Genomic DNA, 27,634 nt, shown 5'->3' with positions numbered 1-27,634 from the left:
AGTCAAATTTTTCAAGATCCAGTTCAGTGGTAGAGCACAAAGCTATGCATACAGAAAGTCCAGATTAAGACTAAGACCCTTTCCTGAAATTATGGGGAATAATCATAGGCTCCCTAGCACTGAGACAGGGCAGTTAAAGCAGTCTCAAACTGGATTATTTCTAGTGTGTGCTTGAGGGACACACAGTCCAATTTACTATTAGATATCTTATATTCCACTGGTGTAACACTAGGATTGGAGGCAGATTCTGTGGGTGTACCTGGGAAACATTTAGACTATTTCTTTAGCTTCCGAAGCCTACATGCAAAACCACATGATGACGCAACAGAGTGGCTGTAATGGAGAGATTGATATGTCACATGAACTGGATATAACATTCCCTATGCTTTATATACCTGTAGGTAGATGGATGTGATGTAGGTGCAGATGCAGATGTATCTACCTCATGTCCCTGTGTGGGAGAAAGTTGTGATATAAATAAAAGGAGGGAGGGAGGAAGGGTTTAGTTACTGTAGTTACGCTGTTGTCATTTAACATTTACAAAATAAGCAAAATGTGGTAAAACAACTTATGCAGAAAGTGCAAGATACTGAAAAAACCTTTGGCAATACAATCTTCTCATCTCAACCCTGGCGCACTGGTGGTACAGTGGTTAAATGCTGGTACTGCAGCCACAAAGATGAGTTTGATTTCAGGGCTCCAAGGTTGTTGATTCAGCCTTCCATCCTTTCATAGGTTGGTAAAATAAATACCCAGCTGGTTGGGAAGAATTGGCTTACACACTGAAAACTGCTTAGAGAGTGCTGTGTTAACTGATAAGCAGTATAGAAATGTAAATGCTATTTAATGTAGGTGAATTTAACAGGCCTGACTAACAAGCAGCTGTCAGTGACCCAAGAATTTCCTTCTAATTTCCCAATAGGTAGGGACACAATTCACAATCTGTGCATTGCCTGGCAGGAAATGCATTTAGAGCTAACCCTGACCCAAGACACAAAGAAAAGAGGCATTAGCAAGATATAATGTAGCCAAAGCAAGTTATGCTGTACATTAAAGTTGAGAGTTTTTAAATTTTGTGTTTTTAAACCTTTTTTTTCATCTTCTTTACCAGATATTTGGAAATGCCTTCCAGAAATAACATCACAAAAAATTCATCCAAGTTAAAGGACTGTCAGCAAATGCTAAACGACACCCATACAGAAGGTACAGAGAGAATAAAAATGAAGAGGAGGCAAACTGAAAAATGCTGTGCAACAGAAACAGATACCATCCTAAGCAGTCCCAAATTAGATAAGAAGCAGAGAAATTATTCCAAGAAGGGTGAAGATCTGTCTCGAGATGATCTTTTATTTCTTTTGAGTGTGCTTGAGGGTGAATTACAGGCCAGTATATTTCTAGTTTCATTATAAATACATTTTTAAATGTGTTCTACACTTGTGTTGTTGTTGTGTGCCTTAAAGTAATTTCTGACTTATGGTGACCTTAAGGTGAACCTATTACAGCATTTTCTTGGTAGAATTTGTCCAGAGAGAAGTTGCCTTTACATTCCTCTGAGGCTGAGATAGTGTGACTGGCCCAAGGTCACCCAGTTATTTCCATGGTGGAATGGGAATTCAAATCCTGGTCCAACACTCAGACCACTATACCAGGCTAATAGCGCAATTCTCTGAATGTCCCCTCAGAATTACATCTCAGAGCATTCAATGGGAATTACTCCAGTACATATGTACAAACTATAGCCTAAAAGACTGTATTATGAACAGACAAGTCTCTAGTCCAAGTCTCACCTGCTTTGAATTTATTAGGTCATCTTTTATGGCATCCTGATCATGGTGACAGCAATTTGACTAACCTCTTCCCAAGCTCACACCATTTCTCGCATTCTCCTCTAACACAGAGTTTAGAATATTTAATTACTATTTTTAAAATTAACTATAGGTATCTGTGTCATCCAGTTGTGAGAAAAGTTGTTAACATCAAACTATAATTTAATTTGAACTCTAATTTAACAAGTTGGTTTCTTTCAACAAGCCATCATTAAGTTTAGGGTTTGTGAAAAAACACTGAACTATGGCAACTGGTAAATAAAAGCTTCCAGTTTCTCCTTTCTACTGTACTAGAAAATGAGTAAGAGGTATGTGATTCCAGAGGGTGGCTGGATTTCACCATTCATACTATAGTTTATTGCAAGGTTTGAATCTGCGCACCTTTCCCCTATTTTTGCCATCAATCTGAAAGACAGAGGTTGCTGTAAGAATTATTATAGTGATTATATACATGAAGTATTTTGCATGTGAAGCAAAAATTATATACATCAATATACAATTATCTATGGGAAATAAAGTGCTATATCATGCATCATGAATACAGTAGTTTTAGTATAAAGCAGTAGTCTTCACTATAAATGTACTACATAAATACTAAGTAGTAAAACATACACAGGCCAAATGACTAATATTAATATGGAATATTGAATATAAGTCAAATATATTAAAATGCACTGGGTGACATAAGATATGAATACTTATTGGCACAACGGATTGGTACAGCTTTAAATGCTCATATTACTCTCACAAGCTGAAACAAGAGTTAGGCTAGTCTTCCCAAAGGGGTGGTAATACAGTTCAGTAAAGACATGGTGCCATACTAATATATATTTAATACAACATATTCTAGAATATCTCATTTGAATTCCCTCAACTAAGCTTAAAAGATCAGCACTCCTTTTTTAAAGCATACCAGCAAATATATATAATTTTAAACTAGCTGAAACAAAGCTTTAATAGAATGATGAAGCACCTTAATATCTCACAAACTGCACTTTTCTAGACGTCCGGAGGCTTTGGCTTTTGGTCTTTTTAAAAAAGTCGTTATATATAGGTCTAAATGCTACTTATTGTGTATGTTAAACAAAAAAAAAATTGTAATATGGAAGCAAATACCAAAAGACAAAAATAGATTTCTCCATGGAATTTTATTTTGAAATGAAGTCTGAAATAGAGGTAAAGGAAAGAACTGCATATGCATAGCAATACAAATGATCATCAATGATATAAACAAAGACCAATAATTGATTTTCACTGTTAGTATAATATGGATATGCTTGTTGGAATAGATGCACTCAATATAAAATCAAAGATTGGATATGCTAAATGGCATATATAACCTGAGTGAGGGGATATTTGCATATTCAAGAGTCTGAAAATTATCTCTACAATTTCAATTATTTAATGAAACTGTAATTGTAAAGATAATTTTCACACACTCTCTGTATATCAGTCAGAAAAACAGAGGCACCTATACTCCGTTGGAATTTGATCAAATAACTGAAGATCCCCTGCACAGGAAACAAATGGAAATAACTAATCTTAAGTATCTTTTAAAGAATTAGGATTCTTTGTCTTGGTATATTTTCTGAACATGGCACAGTGGTTTGAGTGTTGAACTATGACTCTAGTGACCAGGATTCAATTCCCAGCTTGGTCATGAAACTGACTGGGTGACCTTAGTGGTTTGAGTGTTGAACTATGACTGGGTGACCTCCACGACATCAAGAACGTGTAGAACGAGTGCTGCCATTTTGTACGCACTCGACACATACTAGGGTTAGGGGCATCCGGAAAGGACGCCCCTTTCTAACCCTAGTACGTGCTGAGCATGTACTAGGGTGCCCGTCTGTAACGGGCCATTATTTCCTGTTAAGTGGAGCTTGATCTATGGCACCAAAATGAATGAGAGACCTCTAAAAGCTCCTGTTATGAACACTCCTGCTCAAGTCTTGCAAATCTAGGGTTGTGCTTCCTTTTTCCAGCATGTGGTCTTTTCCATTCAGTAATATGATATCATGATGTGTCCAACATTTGATTGCCTCAGTTTGGTCATTTTGGTTTCTAGTGAGAGTTCTGACTCGATTTGATCTCAAGACCTGTTTACTGACTTTTTTGCAGTCCATGGTAAATGTAGAACTCTTCTATAGAATGTCCTGGACTGGGGCCAGCACACACAGACACACGCCGATAAGAATGGCTTAGCCCAGCAAGTGGAAGCAGGACACAGACTTTGCAAGGAGTGTGAGAGCAGTCCGAGAAGCTAAGCCGAAGTCAGGATACCAGAAGTCAGAGCAGTCCGAAAGCCAAGCCAAAGTCAGGATACTGGGAGTCAGAGTAGTCAAAGCAGTCCAAGGTCAAAGTAGCCAGAAGATAACAAGGGTCCAGTCTGAGGTCAAAGCAACAAGGAGTCAAGATACAAGGAGCCAGTGCCAGCAGCAATCACACCAAGGGATCATGCAATAAACTCTGGCACTAAGTGGAGGCCTCTCTACAGCTTAAGTAAGGGGAACTCTCCCCCATGCCACCTGAGGCTGGTTGGCTAATTGCCTCTCTGCAATCCTCTTGGATCTGCGCCTGCAAGCACTCTCAGCCCTTCTCTGTTTGTAAGTAGGCACATCCAAGCAAGCTTCCTCCCCAGAGTCACCACTAGGCTGATGCACCACAGGAGGCCTCTCACTAGCACTAGGACCTGGTTGGGCCTCCTCCTCTGGGGCTGGGAGAGCATAGCTGGGACCTGGCAGAGCAGGATTACCACCTGGTGTAGCCTCAATTAGCTCTTGCTCTGGAGGAGGCTCGTCCTCCTCCTCATCCTCTGCGAGCTGATCTTGGCTGGCCATGACATCAAAATACATTTCAGATGAGTCCTCTTCTTGCCAGATTTCTTCAGTGTCTGACTTTTACAACAATACAGAGCCTCATCAAATAATGCAGTTTGATAACATTTTAACTGCCATGGCTCAGTGAAATTGAATGCTGGGATTTGTAGCTTGTTGAGTCACCAGAGCTCTCTGGCAGGAAAGGCTAAATAGCTCATAAAACTAAAAACCCCAGAATTCTATAGCACTGAGCCACGGCAATTAAAATGGTGTCAGACTGGATTATTTCTGCAGTGCAGATGCAGCCAAAGAAACCAGACATACTGTGGCATGGATGATTCTGACTTTTATGTTTAATGGTGTATATTTACACCTTAGGATCTTATCTAGTGCTTTCATAGGTGCCCTTCCATGCCTTAGTCGTCTTCTGATTTCTTGACTATAGTCCTCATTTTATAGTTTTTCTGTGGGATTTTCAGGCTATATGGTCGTGTTCTGGAAGACATAGCCACATAGCCCGAAAACCCCACAAAAAACTATGGATTCTGGCCTTCGACTTCACGCCCTCATTTTAGTTAATTACTGAGACTTACTACAGAAAATCACTAGTCGATTCAATGTCTTTAGCTATATTTTTACTGCAGAAATATTGAATTTTTACTCCACTTTAAATGTCAAAGGCAGGCAACAGGTGGGAGACACTACCACACAATGTGATCAGTGAAGCTGCTCGTTGGTTTTTAAGGGCCCCTGAAAAGATGTTTCATGCAACCCGCATCCACACTATGGCTGTAAAGGCTGTTAGTTGCCCTTGTCTTTCTCTCACACCAATACTTTGACTGAACCTCTCCCCCCTGCTTCCCCTTTACCCTCGCTGCCCCTTTGCTTCCCCCTTTTCCCCTCACTACCCCCTGGACAACAACAATGAAAGCTAATATAGCAAGAGAAAGATGTATGTCCAACCTGCCACCCATGTCAGTGAGACTTAATGGAAATTTCCTTTCCAATTTGGCTTGTTTAACCAACCATGGACATATTTATATAGCAGGATAACCTCAAATGCAGAAATTTCCACTTACGAAATTTAGGAGATAATATGTACTGGTCTTGTTAGTTCCTTTAAACTGATGTTGTGTGTCCTAACTGGTTTATGTATTTTTAACTGATGTTAAGGAGCCCTGGTGGTGCAGTGGTTAAATGTCGGTACTGAAGCTACTCACTCACAGTCGCAAGGTTTTGAGTTCAGTACCAGTCAGGAGCTCCAGGGTCAACTCAGCCTGGCATCCTTCTAAGGTCACTAAAAGGAATAGCCAGCTTGTTGGGGGCAATTAGCTTGCACATTGTAAACTGCTTAGGGAGTGCTTAAGGGCACTGATAAGCGGTATAAAAATGTACTTGCTATTGCTATTATCCATTGTATATTAATCTCTTGCTCCCTCTGATTCATGGAGAGGAGCAGGTAATAAATAAATTATTAGGATCATCATTAGATACATAACAAGCTGATTTATACTAGTTATGATACTACACTTACTAGGTGATTTAGTTTTCAGGTTCTGGATTTTGGGACTGAACCTGGAGTCATATTTCCTGAATATGAAAAATATTTATTTATTTAACATCCCACCTTTTTCCCCATCACAGTATTCATGGAGGCTCAAATGTACTCTCACACCATGCCATGGCTCATTCCACTTTTTATAAACTTAAGAGCACAATCTAATTGTGGTGAGGTACAGATAGCTCAAAAAGGGTGGCCTGCCGGTGCCTGGTTTTGGTCCGCGGGGAAGCCGCAGCCTCCAGACCGCAGGGCTTCTCCGTGGACCAAAAAGAACCCCACAAAAAGCGGGTTCTTCTTGCGACGCCATTATGATGTTGCAGTGTGCCAATGGCGCACTCACATCGTAATGGTGTCGTGACATGCGGACACTATGCATCCGGCATGTCATAATGGCAGCACCAGTCTTTACAGGGCACCACCATTTTTGACGCCCTCGTCACATGCAAGGGGCATCTAGAAGCACCACCCCCAGGCACCCCTCACACATGACGAGGGCGTCCTTTTTGGCCTGTCTGGACTGGGCCTAAATTGAAGCAGCTTTAGAATCCTAGAGGCGTCATTATGACAAATTCAAAGTGCCTGGGTTTAGCTGGACTGTGCATCAGCTATTTAAATTGAGAAGCATCATGTCTCTGCTTGCTTGTCATCAAAACATTTAAGATGATACAGGAGCAGAATCTCAACTAAACATGTTGGCCACGATATTCAAAGGCTATTTTTAAAGAGTGTCTTACATCAGCCACTTTGAAAAGCCTGATTCTTCTGAGGGGGCTTTAAGAGGCATAAGCCATGATACCTGAAACCCAACATCTTTAATATCTTTAATTATTTTTGAAAAATCTTGGCCACATGTATGAGATATGTATTGTGTAAGTAATCACAAACACACACAGGTTATTCTGCCAACTCTGAGGTCAATTAATCTTGTTTTAAAGAGTTGCCATTATAGCATGCTATTGGAATGCACACTATTGAAGGTCACATCCTCTTGCACCATGTACCTCTTTGGTTTCAGTGCACAACACGCATATGTAACAATAGTAGCAGATGGATTCTAACTTGACTTAAAACAACAAAGAATGACTTTGTACCCTTGCTTCTGTTTCTCACAGGGGAAATAAATAACATGAAAATCCAAAGACAGTTGCCAGTATGATCAAAGTGGCTTTTTAACTTATTCAGCTTGTTCAGTAAGAAACAGCATGCCTTAGATTATAAAAGAGCAACAATCTCTCTCTCTTCATACCCCAAAATAAAAGTTTGCGAATGAAGAGGAATATGTAAAGGAAAACTGTGGGTGTTGCTCATGTGCTTGCTTACCTGCACCCTGTTTTTATGCCCATTATTTCCATACCTGCTACCAATATTTACCATGTCCAGGGATGGGCTGAAACAAAAATCCACTGAAGGGAATTAGGATGATGGCAGAAGGTGGAGATAAAAATGTGGTGGGGAAAGGAAAGAGAAAGAATGAGCCACTGCTGGTAAAGGTTACTTTTGGGGACTATAATCTATTTTGGATTTCTATGTCTTTTTGTGAAAGCTGGAATAAAATAACAGCAAGAGAGAACTCATTTGAAATGTGGTGCTGGGAAAATTGGTACATACCATGGACTGCTAAAAAGACAAATCGATGGGGCAGAGACCAAATCAAACTTCACTAGAAGCCAGCGTGACCAAACTGAGAATATTGTACTTTGGATGCATCATGACATGACATGACACGACTGGGGGAAAAAAAGATTGGTAAAGTGGAAAGCAGTATGGAAAAAGGAAGATGGATAGAGTCAATAAAAGAAGCCATAGCTTTGAGATTGTAAGACCTGAGCTGGGCTGTTGACAACTGAGGCTCCTGGAATTTTCCCATTCATAGTGTTGCCATAGATCAAAGCCAATTTGATGGCAAATCAACTCATTTTAGATGCTGGGCTGGAGAAGAGTACTGAGGATACCATGGACAGCCCAAAAGACAAACAAAAGGGTCCTAGTACAGATCAAACTTTAACTCTCCCTTAGAAGCAAAAATGACTAAACTGAGACTAAATTGGTCACATCATGAGAAGGCATGATTCATTAGAAAGACAATAATGCTAGGAAAGGCAGAGGGTAGTAGAAAGAAAGGAAGACCACATGGCAGATGATTAGACTCAATCAGGGAGGCCACGGCCTGATCCTGCAGGAACTGAACAGAGTGGTTGAGAATAGGGAGGTGTGAAGCTGTCTCATCCCCAACAACCTCCCAGAATCCATCAGATGATATGGCCACTAGGGAATTCAGTCCCCCCAAATGACTCTTGCAGGTTCTGCCTAGTTCTCTGCTGTTATTTAATGGAAATGCCTCTTTTTCCCTAATTGCTTATGTGTCAGAAGAATTCAAGTAGTAGTGTTTGTAGCAGAGTAAAATCCATTTGATGATGTGCCTTTAAAAAAAATTAACTATATGAAGTGATTTAACATAATTGTTTCAAACTACTAATATCCAGTGCTAACTCTCTCTGAAGTAATATGTGTTTTTGCAGGCTCAGGATGAAGTCATTGCAGTTTTAAAGGCTGAAAAAATCAATCTGGCTTTACTTGAAGCCCAGTATGGCTTTGTCACTCCAAAGAAGGTCCTTGAGGCGCTTCAGCGAGATGCTATACAAGCCAAAGCTACACTGTGGCAGGAGGATATCTATGAAAAGCCCATGGGAGAGGTATGTATGATGCAAGTATAAAACAGCCTGACCCTGCAACCCCGTGAATCAAAGGATCAGTCTCCTTGATTTAGATGGAGAAGGGCAAGTGCCAGCAAAGCAAAATATTGTTCAGTTGAACAGCACAAACAGTGAGCTCAGAGCTTTAGGATTCCAGCCTTTCAATTGCTACTACCAAACTGACATGCGCATTTGCTTTGGCAGCATACTTAAACAGGCTGGATCAGTCTTTAACACCAGAGAAGTAAATTAAGGGAACTTCCTTGTTCTTTAAAAAATAATTATGTGTAACAGACTGTGCAAGAGTTTCCCACTGTAGAGGAATATAAATGATATAAATAAACATAAGGGGGTGTTAATTTATCTAAAAATCTTAGCAGTCAATAAATTTTTTAAAAAACCACTATATGATAACAGCATCCTAAAAGAAACCAGGTAGCTACAGCAAGTTGTCTCAACTTTTGGTACACCAGATGTTTGGGACTACTGGAAGCCCCAGCTAGCAAGGTCAATGGTCAGGGATCCTGAAATTTGAAACTAAACATCTAAATCTAAATGTAAACATCAGGAGCCCAAAAGACTGAGCATCACTGGGCTAAGGCATCATCCATAAGTTATGCCACATTTTAAAGCCCAATTTACTTCATCCCATTTTAAGAAATAGAGTTGTACCTTCATGTCTGTGACTGCTCCCCGCAGATACAAAAAGACATGGGACCTCAAGTTGCATTGTCCTTAATGGCAATGTGACATGTGCACAGCCACGTCCATGTGCTGCAAGTGGGGACAATGGGGCTTGCTGAGTGCAGATGCTCAGTTCTGCAGACTGTAAGCATGCGGATGGTGAGGCCCCGCTGTAATCTTTTTTTTGTCACAAGTTTGTCACCCTTTCACTTTCCTTTAACATGTGACATTTTCTTTGGATTGCATGCCTCTAGGGAATAGATTTGCTTTTGCTTTGCTTTGCTTTTTCTTTTTTCTTTTTTTTTCTTTTTTTTGTGTCTCTCTCCCTCCTCCTCCTCCTCCTCCTTTTCTAAACTTGTATGCAATGTACAATTCAGTGTTATACCAATAAGAGTCTGGTATTGTTTACACAAATCAAGTCTTTCAGAATAGTAACCTTTTGACTCATTTCAAATGGCCATTGCCTGCAAATTCCAGGGATGAAAAAAAAAATAAGTTGACAATTGACAAGATTTTTATAAAACCAAGAATTTTTATTCTTCTGTTTCTTCTTGGGATAAGCAACATAAGCTTAGTATATCTGGCAACACACACACACACATGCACACACAATACCTGGGAAGAGTAGGTTTCCTTTATATTGCATGTATGGTGGGATATGGCCACAGCCTTGTATATGCTTCCTCCCACTCCTGAACCATTTGTTTGTTATGTGTAAGTGGAAATATGGGGTCTGAAATATGGGGTCTACATTTACAACAGCAGCAACAACAACAAAACAACAAGAGATCACAGTAAAAGCAGTGGGGAAGGGAGGAAACAGTGACAACTGAACTCATCTACCAATTTAAACTTTGCTTTATGAACAATGTATTTTGCATGTTTATGACGGTAATGATGGGTAAAGCATTACAGGAAATGAAAAAGGTGATCAATAATCAAATCTAAATCATTATCAACCTACATTCCCAAATGTCTTCCTCCTGCAGATACAGTGGGCCCTTGGTATCTGTGGGTTTGATATCTGTGGATTAAAGCAACCTTGGATTGAAGTGAAAAAAACATTTAATTTTTTTAATCTGTTATAGTCAGACTAGGAAGTGGTCCCAGGGCAACTGCGGAGGCGGCTGCAGCAAGATCCAGGCCAATGCCTTGCTCCCCCATGGAAGTCAATCCCACCAGAAAGCCACAGTCAGAACTTAAACCTATTCCTCACTCTCTTTCCTATCCTCACATCACAAGCTGCTGCCAAAATTTAAACCCCTGCCTCACTATTTCCACACCCTCTCACAAGGATGCTAATACCAGACTTTAAACTGCTACTTTCCCACTTCCTCACAAGGAAGCTTCTGCCAGAATTAAAACTCCTGTTGCCTCACTCTTTTTCCCAGTTTCTCACAATGAAGCCACTGCCAGAATTTGCACTCCTACCTCACTTTGTTTCCCACCTCCACACAAGGAAGCCAGCGCCAGAATTTAACTCCCACCAATACACCTCCTTGACCCATTCCTTCTGCTGCCCCTGCCAAAGATGGATTGGTGGCAAAGGGTCTTATAATCTGGCAGAAGCTTTGTCATGAGAAGGTGGAAAAGGTGGAAAACTGAGAGTTTAAATTCTGGCTGAACCTTTGTGATAGGAGTGTGGGAAATAGAGCAGGAAGAATTCCTTCCTGGTACTCAGGCCTTGTTCCCATGGTAATTTAAAATGTTAAATATCCATGGGGAGTTCTGCAACCAAACCCCCATGGAATACCGAGGGCCCACCATACCCATGTATAAGTCTAGAAATTTTAGTCAAAAAATTAGTCAGCTTATCTATATGTCAATGTAAGCACAGTTCTTGAACTCTTGTGAAAAAAAGAACAATCTTCTGGTGAAAGGCAAGAGTGCATTCTGTCCTGGAAGCAGTGACACCCCCCACCCCCCACTCTCTCACCCATCCAGTCTTTAGGGAGAGCACAAATAGTTATTCCTACTGGAATTTTGTAAGTTCTTTGGCATTGTTTCCCTTTGTTCCATTCTTTACATCCTTTGTTACATCCCCTAGGTTTTACCCTCAACCTATCCATGGGTCATATCAGAATCCACAATTTTGGTTCCCAAACCTGCCCTTGACTTATATAGGAGTTCAAGTTGTAGTCAAGTATATATGGTATACTTGTTTAACGTTCTCTGTAAAAAGTGCCTTGAATAGAATTCTACCCTCAAGCATTTTCCAGGCTTTGGAAAGACATACCTAGTGACACAGGTTCATTGCACACATGTGAGCTAATGCCAGGCCAAATGAACACAACTCATTTCCAAAACTTAAAGCTTTAATGTTCTTGTTTTGGACAAGGACTGATTAAGTACAATGGTAAAGGCTAAAGTCTTTCCAAAATACTGTGGTAATTAGGTCATCAAAACCCAGAGTATGGATGGAAATGATCCAAAGAGCATTCCCTCCTCCCCTTCAAATTCCAAAACAGAATTTGGACTTCTCTCTTGCATATATTATACAAATATTTTCTTCCTAACATTGCATGGCAGCAAAAGAGATTCCGACACCGCTGGATTTGGCAATATCAAAGAGGAAAGTCAAAATGGTACAGATCCTTCATACTCAATGAAGTTCTGGAAATGGAAGAGGCTCATAAACACCATCCGGAATTTTGACGAAGTCTGTTCAAAACTGGAGAGATAAAACCTGGATTTTGTTACTGATGTTAAATATTTATGAAAAGGGGCAGCCAGTAATAGCTACAGCCATTGCAAAGCAAGAGGCAAATCACAATGTGACTTTCCCAAGCTATTCTGGGAGCTTCCTGCCTGCTCTCCTTCCTATCACTGGTATTTTGATTGCTGGTTTCCAAGGGGCTGTTCTCAAGATGCTGCCAACAGTGTGTCAGCTATGCCAGCTGAGAATTACTGAGTTTATTTTACATGCTTCTTAGTTCCAGTTTTAAGTCTGGGGCAATTATACATGTCCAAGAGGAAAAATCAATGCTGCTTTCCCTTCTGGCACAATGAAGCATTAAGAGAGAGACAACCTGGTTTTGAAATCATTAAGAACTTCAAGAACCTTGCTCAAAGCCAGCTTGGCTCATTTGTGCTCAGCAACAACCTAATCATATTATAAAGACAATTTGCTCAGCTCACATCAGACGTCACTGAGACCATGTGCTTGAGACCGTGTGCTCGTTGCTGAAGGGGCGGAGCTTCTGTGAGTCACATCTGTGAGTCACAAGGGGGCGGAGCTAGCAGACTAGCTTTATATACCAGCTTCCAGAGCCTTCCAGAACAGTCCGGCCAGAGAGAGGAGAAGGAGAGGAGCTGCTTGGCAGCCATTTTGAGACCGTGTGCTTGAGACCATGTGCTCGTTGCTGAAGGGGCGGAGCTTCTGTGAGTCACATCTGTGAGTCACAAGGGGGTGGAGCTAGCAGACTAGCTTTATATACCAGCTTCCAGAGCCTTCCAGAACAGTCCGGCCAGAGAGAGGAGAAGGAGAGGAGCTGCTTGGCAGCCATTTTGAGACCGTGTGCTTGAGACTGTGTGCTCGTTGCTGAAGGGGAGGAGCTTCTGTGAGTCACATCTGTGAGTCACAAGGGGGTGGAGCTAGCAGACTAGCTTTATATACCAGCTTCCAGAGCTGCGCGCCTAACGGCGCGCGAATTTCTCATTTTCTTTAACTCAACAACTCTGCTCAAGTGACATCGGGTTAGAATCAGATATTGAAACAGAACCTTCCCTTTAAGTGTAAGATAGCAGCCAGTACTTACCTTTAAAGAAGTATTCCCAGTAGATTGACTGTTATATTTATTACTAAAGACTTTGCAGTATGGACAACGAGGGATCTGCCGCAGTCACCTGCAACTCTTGTGGGATGTTTCTCTTCTTGCCTACAGAAGTGGAGAACTTCACATGCACCAAGTGCAAGTTGGTAGCACTCTTGGAGGAGAAAGTGCAGCAGCTGGAGTCCAGAGTAGCTACACTTCAGCATATTAGGGAACAAGAGGATTTCCTGGACACAATAGAACTAACCATCTTAGATGAGTACCACGCAGAGGAAGATGCTAGGGTGGAAGAGGTCACTTGCCAAACAGAAGAGGCAGACAGCTGGAGGAATGTCACAAAGAGAAGTAAGCCAAGAAGGAATTGTTCGGGGAGCTTGCAGCTAGAAAATCGATTCGAAGCTCTTTCCCTTATCAAGGAGGATGAAGAAGAGCAGCATGGACAGACTTCAGGGACAGAGCAGGGGAGCCTGAGAGTCCCACCCGAGGGAACAGTCGCTGCTAAGCCTCGGAGGAGGCGTGTGGTCGTAGTGGGGGACTCCTTGCTGAGGGGTACAGAAGCAGTGATTTGTAGGCCTGACAAGATGTCTCGAGAGGTGTGTTGTCTTCCAGGTGCAAAGATCCGTGATGTGACAGAGAGGCTGACAAGACTGGTCAAGCCTACTGACCAATACCCCTTCCTTTTGGTCCACGTGGGAACTAATGATACTGCAAGACACAGCATTCAGAACATCAAAAGGGATTACGAGGCGCTTGGTAGGAAGCTGAAAGGAATGGATGTACAGGTTGTCATCTCATCTCTTCTGCCAGTTGAAGGGCATGGTCCAGGAAGGGAGAGGAAAATAGCAGATGTGAACAAATGGCTTCGCAGATGGTGCCGCCGAGAAGGATTTGGATTCTTCGATCATGGGCTGCGGTTCCATGAGGAGGGACTTCTTGCAACAGACGGGTTGCATCTCACGCCAGTTGGAAGAAATGTTTTTGCCAACAGTCTCAAGAACTTGATCAGGAGAGCTTTAAACTGAGTTCCGAGGGGAAGGGAGACAATATTAAGGAAGGCGAAAGGGATGGTGAAAATAGTCAAACTGACATAGAGGAAACAAGGCAAACATTGCAAGGACCCAACAGTGGGAGGCAAAAAAACTTGCACAGGCAGCAAGTAAAAGGGAACCATGGTCTGCGATGTCTCTACACTAATGCACAGAGCATGGGAAATAAGCAAGATGAACTCGAACTCCTAGTACAAGAAAGCAAATATGATATAATAGGCATCACTGAAACCTGGTGGGATGAGTCTCATGATTGGAATGTGGAAATAGAGGGGTATAACCTTATTAAGAGAAATAGGCCAAACAGGAAAGGAGGAGGAATAGCACTATATGTCAGAGATATTTACACCAGTGAAGAGATCCTGGACATCAATCATGGAAGCCAGGTGAAGAGCATCTGGATAAGAATCAAAGGGGAGGGAAACAACAAGGGTGTTACGGTGGGAGTCTACTACAGACCCCAAGTCAGACTGAGGAATTGGATGATATCTTTCTAAAACAGATGACCACACAGTCAGAAAAGAGAGATGTAGTAGTGATGGGCGATTTCAACTATCCTGATATTTGCTGGAAGTCAAACTCAGCAAAATCCTCAAGGTCTAGCAAATTCCTCACTTGCCTGGAAGACAATTTCATGGTCCAAAAGGTGGAAGAGGCAACAAGGGGGTCAGCTATTTTAGATCTGATCCTAACCAACAAGGATGACTTGGTTAATGAGGTGCAAGTGGTGGGATCATTAGGTGGAAGTGACCATGTTCTCCTGGAGTTTGTAATACAGTGGAAAGGAGAAGCCAGGCAGAGTCAGACACGCATCCTAGACTTTAGGAGAGCGGATTTCAGTAAACTTAGAGAAGTATTGAGGGTGATTCCATGGTCAGAAATACTAAAAGATAAAGGAGTTCAGGACGGATGGGACTTTCTCAAAAGGGAGATACTGAAGGCACAATTTCAAACAGTTCCAGTGAGAAAGAAAAACGGGAGGTGTCTCAAGAAACCAGGATGGATGACTAAGGAACTTTCAACCGAGCTAAGTTTGAAACGGAACATGTATAAGAAATGGAAAAAAGGGGAAATCACGAAAAAGGAATTCAAAGAAATAGCAGGCATGTGTAGGGGTAAAGTCAGAAAAGCTAAAGCGCAGAATGAACTCAGGCTTGCTAGAGAGGTTAAGAACAATAAAAAGGGCTTTTTTGGATATGTCCGCAGCAAGAGGAAGAAGAAGGAAACGGTAGGGCCACTGCGTGGAGAAGATGGCAAAATGCTAACAGGAGATAGAGAAAAGGCAGAATTACTCAACACCTTCTTTGCCTCAGTCTTCTCAGAAAAGGCAAAGGGTGCTCAACCTGAGGATAATGGAGCAGAGGACAGAATAGGGGAATTTCAGCACAGAATAAGTAAAGAGATAGTAGAGGAACACCTTGTTAATCTAAATGAATTTAAGTCTCCAGGACCAGATGAACTCCATCCAAGGGTATTAAAAGAACTGGCAAAAGTAATATCGGAGCCATTGGCAATCATATTTGAAAACTCCTGGAGAACAGGAGAGATCCCAGCAGACTGGCGAAGGGCAAACGTTGTCCCCATCTTCAAAAAGGGGAAAAAAGAGGATCCCAACAATTATCGTCCAGTTAGTCTGACATCAGTTCTAGGAAAGATTCTGGAGCAGATCATTAAACAGAGAGTCTGTGAACATCTAGAAGGCAATGCCATAATCACAAAAACTCAACATGGGTTTCAGAGAAACAAGTCATGCCAGACAAATCTAATCTCTTTCTTTGATAAAATTACCAGCTTGGTAGATGAAGGGAATGCTGTGGATATAGTATATCTTGATTTCAGTAAGGCCTTTGACAAGGTTTCCCATGACATTCTTACATACAAGCTTGTAAAATGTGGGCTAGACAAAGGAACTGTTAAATGGATCTGTAATTGGTTGACCGGCCGAACCCAAAGGGTGCTCAACAATGGCTCCTTTTCATCCTGGAGAGAAGTGACCAGTGGGGTCCCACAGGGCTCTGTCCTGGGCCCAGTGCTATTCAACATCTTTATCAATGACCTGGATGACAGAATTGGGAGCATACTTATCAAATTTGCAGATGACACCAAATTAGGGGGAATAGCTAATACCCCAGAGGACAGGATCAAGATTCAAAATGACCTGAATAGACTAGAAAACTGGGCCAAGGCTAACAAAATGAAATTCAACACAGAGAAATGTAAGGTATTGCACTTGGGGTGGAAAAACAAAATGCACAGATATAGGATGGGTGACACCTGGCTGAATGAAACTACGTGTGAAAGGGATCTAGGAGTCCAAGTGGACCACAAGTTGAACATGAGTGAACAGTGTGATGCGGCAGCTAAAAAGGCCAATGCTATTTTAGGCTGCATCAATAGAAGTATAGTGTCTAGATCAAGAGAAGTAATAGTGCCACTGTATTCTGCTTTGGTCAGGCCCCACCTAGAATATTGTGTCCAGTTCTGGGCACCACAATTCAGAAAGGACATTGAGAAACTGGAGCGTGTCCAAAGGAGGGCGACAAAAATGGTGAAGAGTCTGGAAACCATGCCCTATGAGGAACGACTTAGGGAGCTGGGGATGTTTAGCCTGGAGAAAAGAAGGTTAAGAGGTGATATGATAGCCCTGTTTAAATATTTGAAAGGATGTCATATTGAGGAGGGAGCAAGCTTGTTTTCTGCTGCTCCAGAGAACAGGACCCGGAACAATGGATGCAAGCTACAGGAAAAGAGATTCCACCTGAACATTAGGAGGAACTTCCTGACAGTAAGGGCTGTTTGACAGTGGAATGCACTTCCTCGGAAGGTGATAGAGTCTCCTTCCTTAGAGGTCTTTAAACAGAGGCTGGATGGCCATTTGTCAGGGATGCTTTGATTTGGATTTCCTGCATAGCAGGGGGTTGGACTGGATGGCCCTAGTGGTCTCTTCCAACTCTACGATTCTATGATTCTATGCCACAGCAGATGTACTAGAAACAATTTGGTTTGGGGTCACGTGAAGTGGCTCTGAAAAGATGGGCAAGAGGACTAGGTGAAAAGGCTAAGATGTCTATTTCAACATTTTATCAGCCACTACTTCATTCCAATGTGCTGAACACATATATCTGAAAGTGTGTAGTGGGTTAGTTCAACTGGTGCAATGAAACGTATTTATGCCTGTGTAATCTTGGTTTACAGAAGGAGAGAGCTCAACAAGATCATACTTCAGGATGGTCAACATCTGGAAGTGGCTCAGTGGCACCCCTCTCTCACATCCACCACCCACAACTCCCTGTTTTACCAGCAAGTGTGCCACTGAAGTGGCAGTCAAAATAAGTTATTTTCCTTTAAAGAATGTATGTACTTACTACACATCTTCTTTACAGGCAGAATCTCACCTCCAACAATGGAATATTACTTATAAGAGATGTAAGAAACAGGAACCTTGTTTTAAAGGAAAAGCAAAGTTGTTTTCAATGCTGTCACTGAAGCAAACTGACAGTAGGAGCAAGTGATGCTTAGATGCTTGCAAAACAAACAAATAAGGCCAGATGTGGCCCACATGTGCTTTGTTGCATAATTCCATCATACTTACTTGAAGAACCATCCCCTCTCATGTCAGTTTGCCTGACCAGATGACGTGGTCTCCTGTGTGTGTCATTACCTTCTGAGATACACTTGGTATACATGGATATTTGTGTGACAACATTCCTTCTGCAGAACTCCCTAAAGCTTAGACCACTGTCTTCATTGTCTGTGTTCTGCCAGTGTTTAAAAGTCTTTTAAAAAGATGTTCTTGACTGTGTTGCTATTTAGTTTATTAATGTTTACACTTGCCTTTCTAGCTTTCACACACTTTCTAAATGATGTTTTCAGTTTTGGATTGCATTTTGTATTTATTTAGTAAATTTAATTGTGGGATTATTTTTATTTTTCTGTTTATTTTTGCACTTGTTAACCACATTAACTTCTCCTTTGAAGAGAAAATTAGGATAGAAATATTGTATAAATGCAATAAAAATAACAGCAAGCTGTTGACATATCCAAAAGTAGCCATGTTGGCCATAGCACCAACTATAATAATATCCAAAATCCACAAAACATAGATACTTTTATTGGGACAACCAATATATGTGTTGCAAGCTTTCAAAGCTCCACTGGCTTCCTCATCAGGCAAAGGTGTTAAAAATCATACAGGGGGAAATATGTTAGTCATAGGCATTTTGTCAAGCTGCTGTGGTTGTTCTTATCAGTTCAGATGGTATTCAAGTTGTTGAAATTCTATGGATGAAAGGAGAAAATTTCTCTTTTTACTAGCAAAACTTTCCAACACAGCCTGACCAATTCAGAATGTCTCCTGACCTGCTTTTGTAACTTTCATTCCTTTAGTTTAATTCAGAAATGCCTCTGCATCAACCAGTTATACTTTTTAGTAATTAAACTTCACATATTATGTCACGCAAAGTCCTGTTTTACAATCAACAGTATACTTGACTGGTAACCAGAGCCAAGCACTATCGATATGGGCAAACATTAAATTTAAACACACACACACACACACACACACACACACGGGGAGGGAACATCACTTTCTTATCATACACAAATACTGAACCAGTTCAGAAGAATATAGTTATATAGAATATAATATAATAGTATATTAATAAATTAATATACGCATGACCATTTCCCCATACAAATATGGTTACCAGGCTTGGGTCCTGTGTCAGAAGAAAGGGGGATATAAATAAAAGAATGAATGAAACAAGCCAGAATGTTAAACCACAATCTAAAGTCGGTTTTAAAAAATGGCTTGTCCTGATCCTTGTTTCTCAGATTGGAAACAATAAGAAATAACGTTTGAATTAATCTAGGCAGTGCTGAATTGCAACAAGGCAAAGAACAAAGTTATTACATGAAGATATGTGGCAACAAGGTCAGTGGCTGCTAAATCTAGAAAACATTCTCAGATATAATTGGGTAGATGTGCATTAAAAGGAAGCGGGGGTGGTGGTGGGGGTGGTAAATAAACCAGGCCTCCAGAAGCCCCTCACTGCCAGTGTTTATTCCAGCATTTTTAGAGCAACAGTTTTAAAAGCTAGAGTAATTCTTTTATTCCTTTAATAGATACAGAAGTTATACATTCATCCCAGTGCCACAGAATCAACATGTATGCCTAAACAGAGTTTTGAGCCCAGAGATGATATAAATATGTCTCTTCTTTCATATAATGATTATCAAGACCTTACTAAACTGATCAATTTGAGCACTTCAGTTCAAACAGAGATTCATCTAACTTTCTAAAGTCACTAGTTGTTGAGCTTCATACAACATAGCTCTGGAGCCAGAGTGGGGACATCAGCTAATGAAAATTATTTTCTGCTGCTGCTCTTTTTCATAGGAAAGCGCAAAGCTCATATCGAATTGGCAAGTCTATAACCCTTGTACCTGCTGTAGTGATGGAAGTTCTTCACACTTTCACAAACTCTCACTCAAGACTACGTGTATCACTGATAGGCTTGCCATATCCCGCCTGGGGGCGAGACTTTCCCGATTTGGGGCGGGTCCGCACGGTCCCGCCCCGGTTTGCCCCCGCCCCCGGGCAGGATGTGGCAAGCTGAGGGAGGCTTTCTCTCGGCGCTTGGCCTCTGCTCCCCGCCGCGATCGCGGCGAGGCTGGGGGCCCAGGCAGCGAGTGAAAGCCTCCTTAAGGCGGAGGCTTTCCCTCGGCGCTTGGCCTCCGCTCCCCACCGCGATCGCGGCGAGGCCCGGGGCCCAGGCGGGGAGGGAATCCTTCACTCAGGGAGGCTTTCCCTCCCCGCCTGGGCCCCGGGCCTCGCTGCGATCACGGTGGGGGGCGGAGCCCAAGCGGCGAGGGGAAATGTAGGACAAAATGTTCAAATGTAGGACACATTTTGTGTGTCCTATATTTGAAAATTTTGTCCTACGTTTTTCCCGGTTTCGAGGTCCAGAGGTATGGCAACCCTAATCACTGAAGATGTGAAGAAGTGCCAACACAAATCTTAAGAAATCAAGAACTTTGTCATGATTTTTTTAAAAAAATCTTCCAGTCTCTCTTCTTTATGACTGATTTCAGACAAATTTATCCAAAGGTCATTTTATGTGTTACAAAGCATAAATTGTAGACCAAAAAATACAAGCCCACAGAGACAAACTCTCTTAAAAAAACAAACAAAACAAAAAAACAAATGAAGTCTAGACAATCTTGGTCAACGGACTTCTAACTTTTGTCGAAACAATAAAGAATGAGGGAAATCTGTTCCATTTTATGTTTCCCTTCATTAGGCACTTATTCAACTCATTAGTATAACAGTAGCAGCAGCAAAGAACTTTCATCACTTCATAGGGAAGCTGAAACTAATAATTATATGGAACTCGGCCCCTTCCCTTCATAGAATGAACAAAACATTAGTGTGCATCATGGTTAGACAAAGAGCACTCCACCAATTAAGCACCAAGCCAAATGGTGAAAGGACATTTCCAAATAAAACAAACATTTGAATAAATCAGCAGGATTATACCAAACATACTCTCAACCACAAAGAATAATTCAGATGATATTAATATCCTTCACCAATATCAGGTGTCATTGGTAAGATACATAATTAAAAATTAGGAGCCACAGTCTACAGAGACTCATAGTGTGTGACCAAGAACGGTAAAAAATAGGATTCTAGTCTGCTTCTATAGTACAATACTGATTAGGAATCTATTAGGACCAGTCAAAAGCAATGCCGTCAATACCTATGTTTTAAAACAACCACCCCCAACCTACTGCCCTCCCAGTTGTGTTGGCAAGTGTTGGACTACAGTTCCCACCGCTCCCAAACAACATGGCCCAACACTACAGTACTTAGTATTTATATAGCATGATCTTAGTGTGTTGTGGCATTCATCCTTATTACAGCCATGTGTGCAAGACTGAGATCACAGTGGTATTTGCTGGGCTTTTTTTCCATGCCCTCCCGCCATGGATAACAAAATCTGTGGATGCTCAAGTCCTCTTAAATACAATGGCTTAATTCTGAATTACAGACATGGCCAATTAAGGCTGACAATAGCTCACCACAATCACTGAATATGGCATAGTTAAACAAAGATTTGTACCAGGAATCTCCCAGATAACTCTCATCATCTCCATGCTATACTCATTCCTAGGTATTAGCAATTCATGCATCTTTTAACTGCCCGTTCATTCAGTATAATAATCCTATAGCTCCCACTTCGCTATTCTGCTCCCCAGTTGCCTCCAATAGCATACCACTGATTTTTTCTGACTGCAGCATTACACTGAACTATCTGTTTGCTTATGAGCACTGTTCTTTCAACTGAGCTAAGTTTTAAATGGAACATGTCTAAGAAATGGAAAAGGGGGAAATCACCAAAAAGGAATTCAAAGAAATAGCAGGCATGTGTAGGGGTAAAGTCAGAAAAGCTAAAGCACAGAATGAACTCAGGCTTGCTAAAGAGATTAAGAACAATAAAAATGACTTTTTTTGATATGTCTGCAGCAAAAGAAAGAAGGAAATGGTAGGTCCACTGCGTGGAGAAGATGGCAAAATGCTAAAAGGGGACAGAGAAAAGGCAGAATTACTCAACACCTTCTTTGCTTCAGTCTTCTCAGACAAGGAAAAGGGTGCTCAACCTGAGGATAATGGAGCAAAGGACAGAATAAGGGAAATTCAGCACAGAATAAGTAAAGAGATAGTACAGGAATCTAAATGAATATAAGTCTCCAGGACCAGATGAACTACTTCCAGGGGTATTAAAAGAACTGGCAAATGTAATATCGGAGCCATTGGCAATAATCTTTGAGAACTTCTGGAGAACAGGAGAAGTCCCAGCAGACCGGAGGAGGGCAAACGTTGTCCCCATCTTCAAAAAGGGGGGGGGGGGGGGGGAAGAGGATCCCAACAATTATCGTCCAGTTAGTCTGACATCTATACCAGGAAAGATTATAGAACAGATACTTAAACAGAGAGTCTGGGAACATCTAGAAGGCAATGCCATAATCACAAAAAATCAACATGGGTTTCAGAGAAAGAAGTCATGCCAGACAAATCTAATCTTTTTTTAAAAATATAAAATTACCAACTTGGTAGATGAAGGGAATACTGTGGATATAACATATCTTGATTTCAGTAAGACCTTTGACAAGGTTCCCCATGATATTATTGCAAACAAGCTGGTAAAATGTGGGCTAGACAAGAACTGTTACATGGATTTGTAACTGGTTGACCGGCCGAACCCTAAGGGTGCTCAACAGTGCCTCCTTTTCATCCTGGAAAGAAGTGACCAGTGGAGTCCCACAGGGCTCTGTTCTGGGCCCAGTGCTATTCAACATCTTTATCAATGACTTGGCTGACAGAATAGGGAGCATACTTATCAAATTTGCAGATGACACCAAATTAGGAGGAATAGCTAACTGCTATACTAAACGCCGCAGAGGACAGGATCAAAATTCAAAATGGCCTGAACAGACTAGAAAGCTGGGCCAAAGGTAACAAAATGAAATTAAACACAAAGAAATGTAAGGTACTGCACTTAGAGCGGAAAAATGAAATGCACAGATTTAAGATGGGGGAACACCTGGCTGAATGAAACTACATGTGAAAGGGATCTAGGAGTCTACGTAGACCACAAGTTGAACATGAGTCAATAGTACGATGCGGCAGCTAAAAAGTACAATGCAATTTTAGGCTGCATCAATAGAAGCATAGTGTCTAGATCAAGGAAAGCAATAGTGCCACTCTATTCTACTCTTGTCAGGCCCCACTCTGGTCAGGAATATTGTGGAATATTGTGTCCAGTTCTGGGCACCACAATTTAAAAAAGGATGTTGAGAAACTGGAGTGTGTCTAAAGGAGGGCGAATAAATTGGTGAAGAGTCTGGAAACCAAGCCTTATAAGGAACGACTTAAGGAGCTGGGGATGTTTAGCCTGGAGAAGAGGGGGTTAAGAGGTGATATGATAGTCCTGTTTAAATACTTAAAGGGATGCCATATTGAAGAGGGAGCAAGCTTGTTTTCTGTTGCTCCAGAGACTAGGACCTGGAACAATGGATGCAAGCTCCAGGAAAAGAGATTTCACCTCAACATTAGGAAGAACTTCCTGACATTAAGGGCTGTTTGACAGTGGAAAACACTCCCTCGGAGTGTAGTGGAGTCTCCCTCCTTGGAGGTCTTTAAACAGAGGCTGGATGGCCATCTGTCGGGGATGCTTTGATTGTGCGTTCCTGCGTGGCAGAATGGGGTTGGACTGGATGGCCCTTGTGGTCTCTTCCAATTCTCTGATTCTATGATTCTTATTGCCTTAACAAAGACAGGAGATCAGACTTCTAATATGTACCTACCAGAGTAGTGCTGGGCACTTCCAGGATCAGAGGAACAAAGTACAAAGCATAACAACTGTAGTCATGGCAAGTATGGACAGGGTTTTTCTTCTTTACTCCCCCCCCCCCCAAGTCTTTTTCACTTTTTTAAAACGGAGCTGGAAATTGTGCAATCCTCTTAATGTTGATGGACAGTAATTCCCAGCATTCCTTACCATTGGCTGCACTGAGTTAGGGCTGCTAGGAGTTGCATTCTGACAACAACTTCAGGTCTGCACAATTCCCACCGCTACTCTGAAGAGTAAAAGGCCATAAGGGAGAAAGCTGTAAGTCATCCAGGAACACTGCTTTCCCAAACAAATATAGTGCCTTACTATGACAGAAGACAGTAAGTGCCATTTTTTATTTGGCTAATCTCTTGTCATCTCAGATAAGCAAAATTTTACAGTTCGAAAACATATCATGTAAAAAGAACAAGAGAAAAATATGAACAGTGAGAAAGTTATGGTTGCCACTGTTAGCCAATTTCCAGATTTTTTCCCAAGCACATTTTAAAAGGCACACTATTCTATTAAACTGAATGGAAACACTTTTCGTTGACCAAAAAAACAAAACAGCACAGTCAGGATACTAAAATGAAGTCTACTTCTGCTTTTGAGAAATCTGTAAAAAGTTTACCTGCAGACACTGGAAATATAATTTCAGTTTACAGAGAGTATTTATAGAATCATACAGTGACATCCAACAATATTTATTTCTCTCATAAGAACAATAGATGAAATAAAATCTTAAACCTAAAGCATGTTGCTTTAGGGCCATGTCCAATGTAAGTTCCATTTAGATTAACTCAGTTGAAATCGATGGGATTTATGCATGTAATGACTAACAAATCCCATTCCTTTCACTAAGGCGGGTTCCAGACTGCCAAAAAGTACATGGTTGGCACGTATTAAGGTTAGGAAGGGGCATCCTTTCTGGACGCCCCTAACCCTAGTACACGCTGAGCACATACAAAATGGTGGTGCCCATTCTACATGGGCGCCGCCATTTCTTAGCGTCTGCACATCTCGGCGCCATTATGGCACTTTGCGGTGCTTTGCGGCATCATAATGGCGCTGCAAAAAGCCACTTTTTGCGGCTTCTTTTTGCTGCGCGGAGGAGTCGCGCAGTTTGGCCGCTGAGGCTCCTCCGAGCAGCAAATGAGGGCACTGGCAGACCGCCCTTTTGGGCGGTCTATAAAGCGCCTAAGTTTATTTTTGTTGGGATAAATATTGCATTCAGCCAAAGTTAGAATATGGACTATGGTAGCATTGCAAGAAATGTATGACTGTACATGGGATAAACAGACTTGGATGAAAATTAGGATCGATCCCCTAGTTTAAAATACAGTTGCAATTACATAATAACTAACTGTAAGAAACTGTAAGCAGAAATTATGGTGTGTGTTTTCCCAGTTTCTACTCAAGGCTGATAGTATTTACATCAATATTGCTACTTCCACAGCCAACACTTTTAATGAGAAGACTGAAATTTTGGAAACAGTATATGTAAAATAACAAACTGTTTGAGAGCTTGTTATTGAACATAATAGTACAGTAATTATAATTTGTTTAAAAATTTCTCACCAGTGACGGAGCAAAAATAATTTTAGCAAAGTTATTTTGGAATTCAAAAAGAATTCAGTATAAGTAAATGCATCCCTGAACTTAATGTGTAGTGGCTCATTTTCCCATAGCTTGTATTGGTGCAAAGTTCTAGTCAGAATCCAAATGAAGGGTTGTTTTTTTTAAAAAATGAAGAAAATCAAAGTATTAACAGAATCTTGGTTTTTCTTTAGCTCGACAAAGTAATGGAAAAACATAAAGAAAGTCACAGAAGGATGCTGGAGCAGCTCTTAATGGTAGAAAAATCTCATAGGCAAACTCTTTACGATCTGGAAGATGAGAAGAGGAAACATGCCGAATACATGGAGAAAAGTGATGAGTTTACTAATTTACTGGAACAAGAACAAGAAAGGTAAGCAAGCTTTAAAACTATGCAGTGGACTTTAAAACCTTAGTACTTGGCAAGTATTTTTTGACTAATCTTCTTCTCCTGATTCATACCCACAGCATTTGAACACATCAAGAAAGTAAAGAGAGGTAGTCAACTTACGTATAAAAAATGATTTTTTATAACAGCATAATGTAGATACACTCATATGCATTTATCTTCCTTCCCCATCTCTCACTTGTTTCCATCTCCTCAGCCTCCTTTGGAACAGTTTCCCCGGGAATAGTAGAAACAGGCCTTTTGAGGTAATAATAATATGACAAGAACTGTCCAAGGACAGAGTACAGATTCTTCTTTAAAGACCTTGTGCCTGTCTTCTGAATACCTTGTCTTTCAAGTTCAGTACATAGAATCATAGAATAATAGTGTTGGAAGAGACTGCAAGGGCCATCCAGTCCAACCCCCTCCCTGCCATGTAGGAAATCTCAATCAAAGCATCTCCAACAGATGGCCATCCAGCCTCTGTTTAAAGACCTCCAGGGAAGGAGACTCCACTACACTCCGAGGGAATTTGTTCCACTGTCAAACAGCCCTTACTGTCAGGAAGTTCCTCCTAATGTTGAGGTGGAAACTCTTTTCCTGGAGCTTGCATCCACTGCTCTGGGTCCTAGTCTCTGGAGGAGCAGAAAACAAGTTAGCTCCCTCCTCAATATGGCATCCCTTCCAATATTTAAACAGGGCTATCAAATCACCTCTTAACCTTCTTTTCTCCAGGTTAAACATCCCCAGCTCCCTAGGTCATTCCTCATAGGGCATGGTTTCCAGGCCCTTCACCCTTTTTGTCGCCCTCCTTTGGACACACTCCAGTTTTTCAACATCCTTTTTAAATTGTGGTGCCCAGAACTGGACACAGTATTCCAGGTGGGGCCTGACCAGACCATAATAGAGTGGGACTATTACTTCCCTTGATCTAGACACTATGCTTCTATTGATACAGCCTAAAATTGCATTGTACTTTTTAGCTGCCGCATCATACTGTTGATTCATGTTCAACTTGTGGTCTACATAGACTCCTAGATCCCTTTCACATGTAGTTTCATTCAGCCAGGTGTTCCCCCATCCTATATCTGTGCATTTGATTTTTCCGCCCTAAGTGCAGTACTGTACATTATATTTCTCCGTGTTGAAATTCATTTTGTTAGCTTTGGTCCAGATAATGTGGCAATCGCTTTTATGTTGCTGGACGTTCTGCATCTCTTGATGCATCTTCAAAAAGCTATCTTTAAAAAGCTACCATGTGGGTCAAGGGAATGTCATTATTCCTTCTTATTGAGTGATACTGGTATAGAAGGAAAAGCATATCATTCTCTTCTTCCATAAAATGTCTTTCCAACAAAATTTTCTGGTCCCATCCCCATGCCAATTTGGTAATGTGTGAACTGCACAACAGACTAAAATGTTTTAAGGATCTGATCAAGTAAGGGTGAAGAACATGTAGGCCTCTAAAGATGATATTGTACTAGTGTGCCCATAAGCCCTATCATAGCCAAATTTGGGGAATTATGCAGTCAAAGCCAAGTAACATCTGGAGGACCACAGATATTGCTCTTGTTTGTATTAAACTTTGGTGATTGCCTGTGAATATGTCCCAAGTATATCTCATAATATAAATAAATTATACTTTTAAAGTATATTGTACAATTCTGAATAATTAATGATAATACATTAGTAATCACAACATGTATGGGAAGATTGCACCTTTGATATAATACAAAGAAGATTGCCTCCTATTCCTGAAACCAATGGAAGCAGCCAGGAACCAGACCCATAACACCAGACAGAATAAAAAGACAGTGAAAGACTGTCTTACTAAAAGTTGTTAACAGTTCAGC

The 27,634-nt window shown here is 41.2% G+C and overlaps 2 protein-coding genes across 2 annotated transcripts in view; one reads left to right on the top strand and one right to left on the bottom strand.

The window, feature by feature from the left end:
* Positions 1 to 27,634, bottom strand: part of CMSS1 (cms1 ribosomal small subunit homolog) — a 254,657-nt gene that overhangs the window by 154,323 nt on the left and 72,700 nt on the right. The gene's annotated exons all lie outside the window — the stretch shown is intronic.
* LOC149319804 (filamin A-interacting protein 1-like) lies at positions 406 to 25,868 on the top strand. Its single transcript, XM_089513238.1, has 5 exons — positions 406 to 416; positions 1,112 to 1,382; positions 8,726 to 8,899; positions 25,588 to 25,766; positions 25,862 to 25,868. Exons 1-5 carry the CDS (start codon positions 406 to 408, stop codon positions 25,866 to 25,868), a joined length of 642 nt encoding a protein of 213 aa, XP_089369364.1.

The sequence above is a fragment of the Sceloporus occidentalis genome, unplaced genomic scaffold (assembly GCF_023333645.1).
Source record: "Sceloporus occidentalis isolate IW3139 unplaced genomic scaffold, rSceOcc1.0.p SCAF_2, whole genome shotgun sequence".
In the NCBI taxonomy this organism is placed as follows: domain Eukaryota; kingdom Metazoa; phylum Chordata; class Lepidosauria; order Squamata; family Phrynosomatidae; genus Sceloporus; species Sceloporus occidentalis.
The sequence above is the reverse complement of the archived record's forward strand: the minus strand, read 5'-3'. Positions and strand labels throughout refer to the sequence as shown.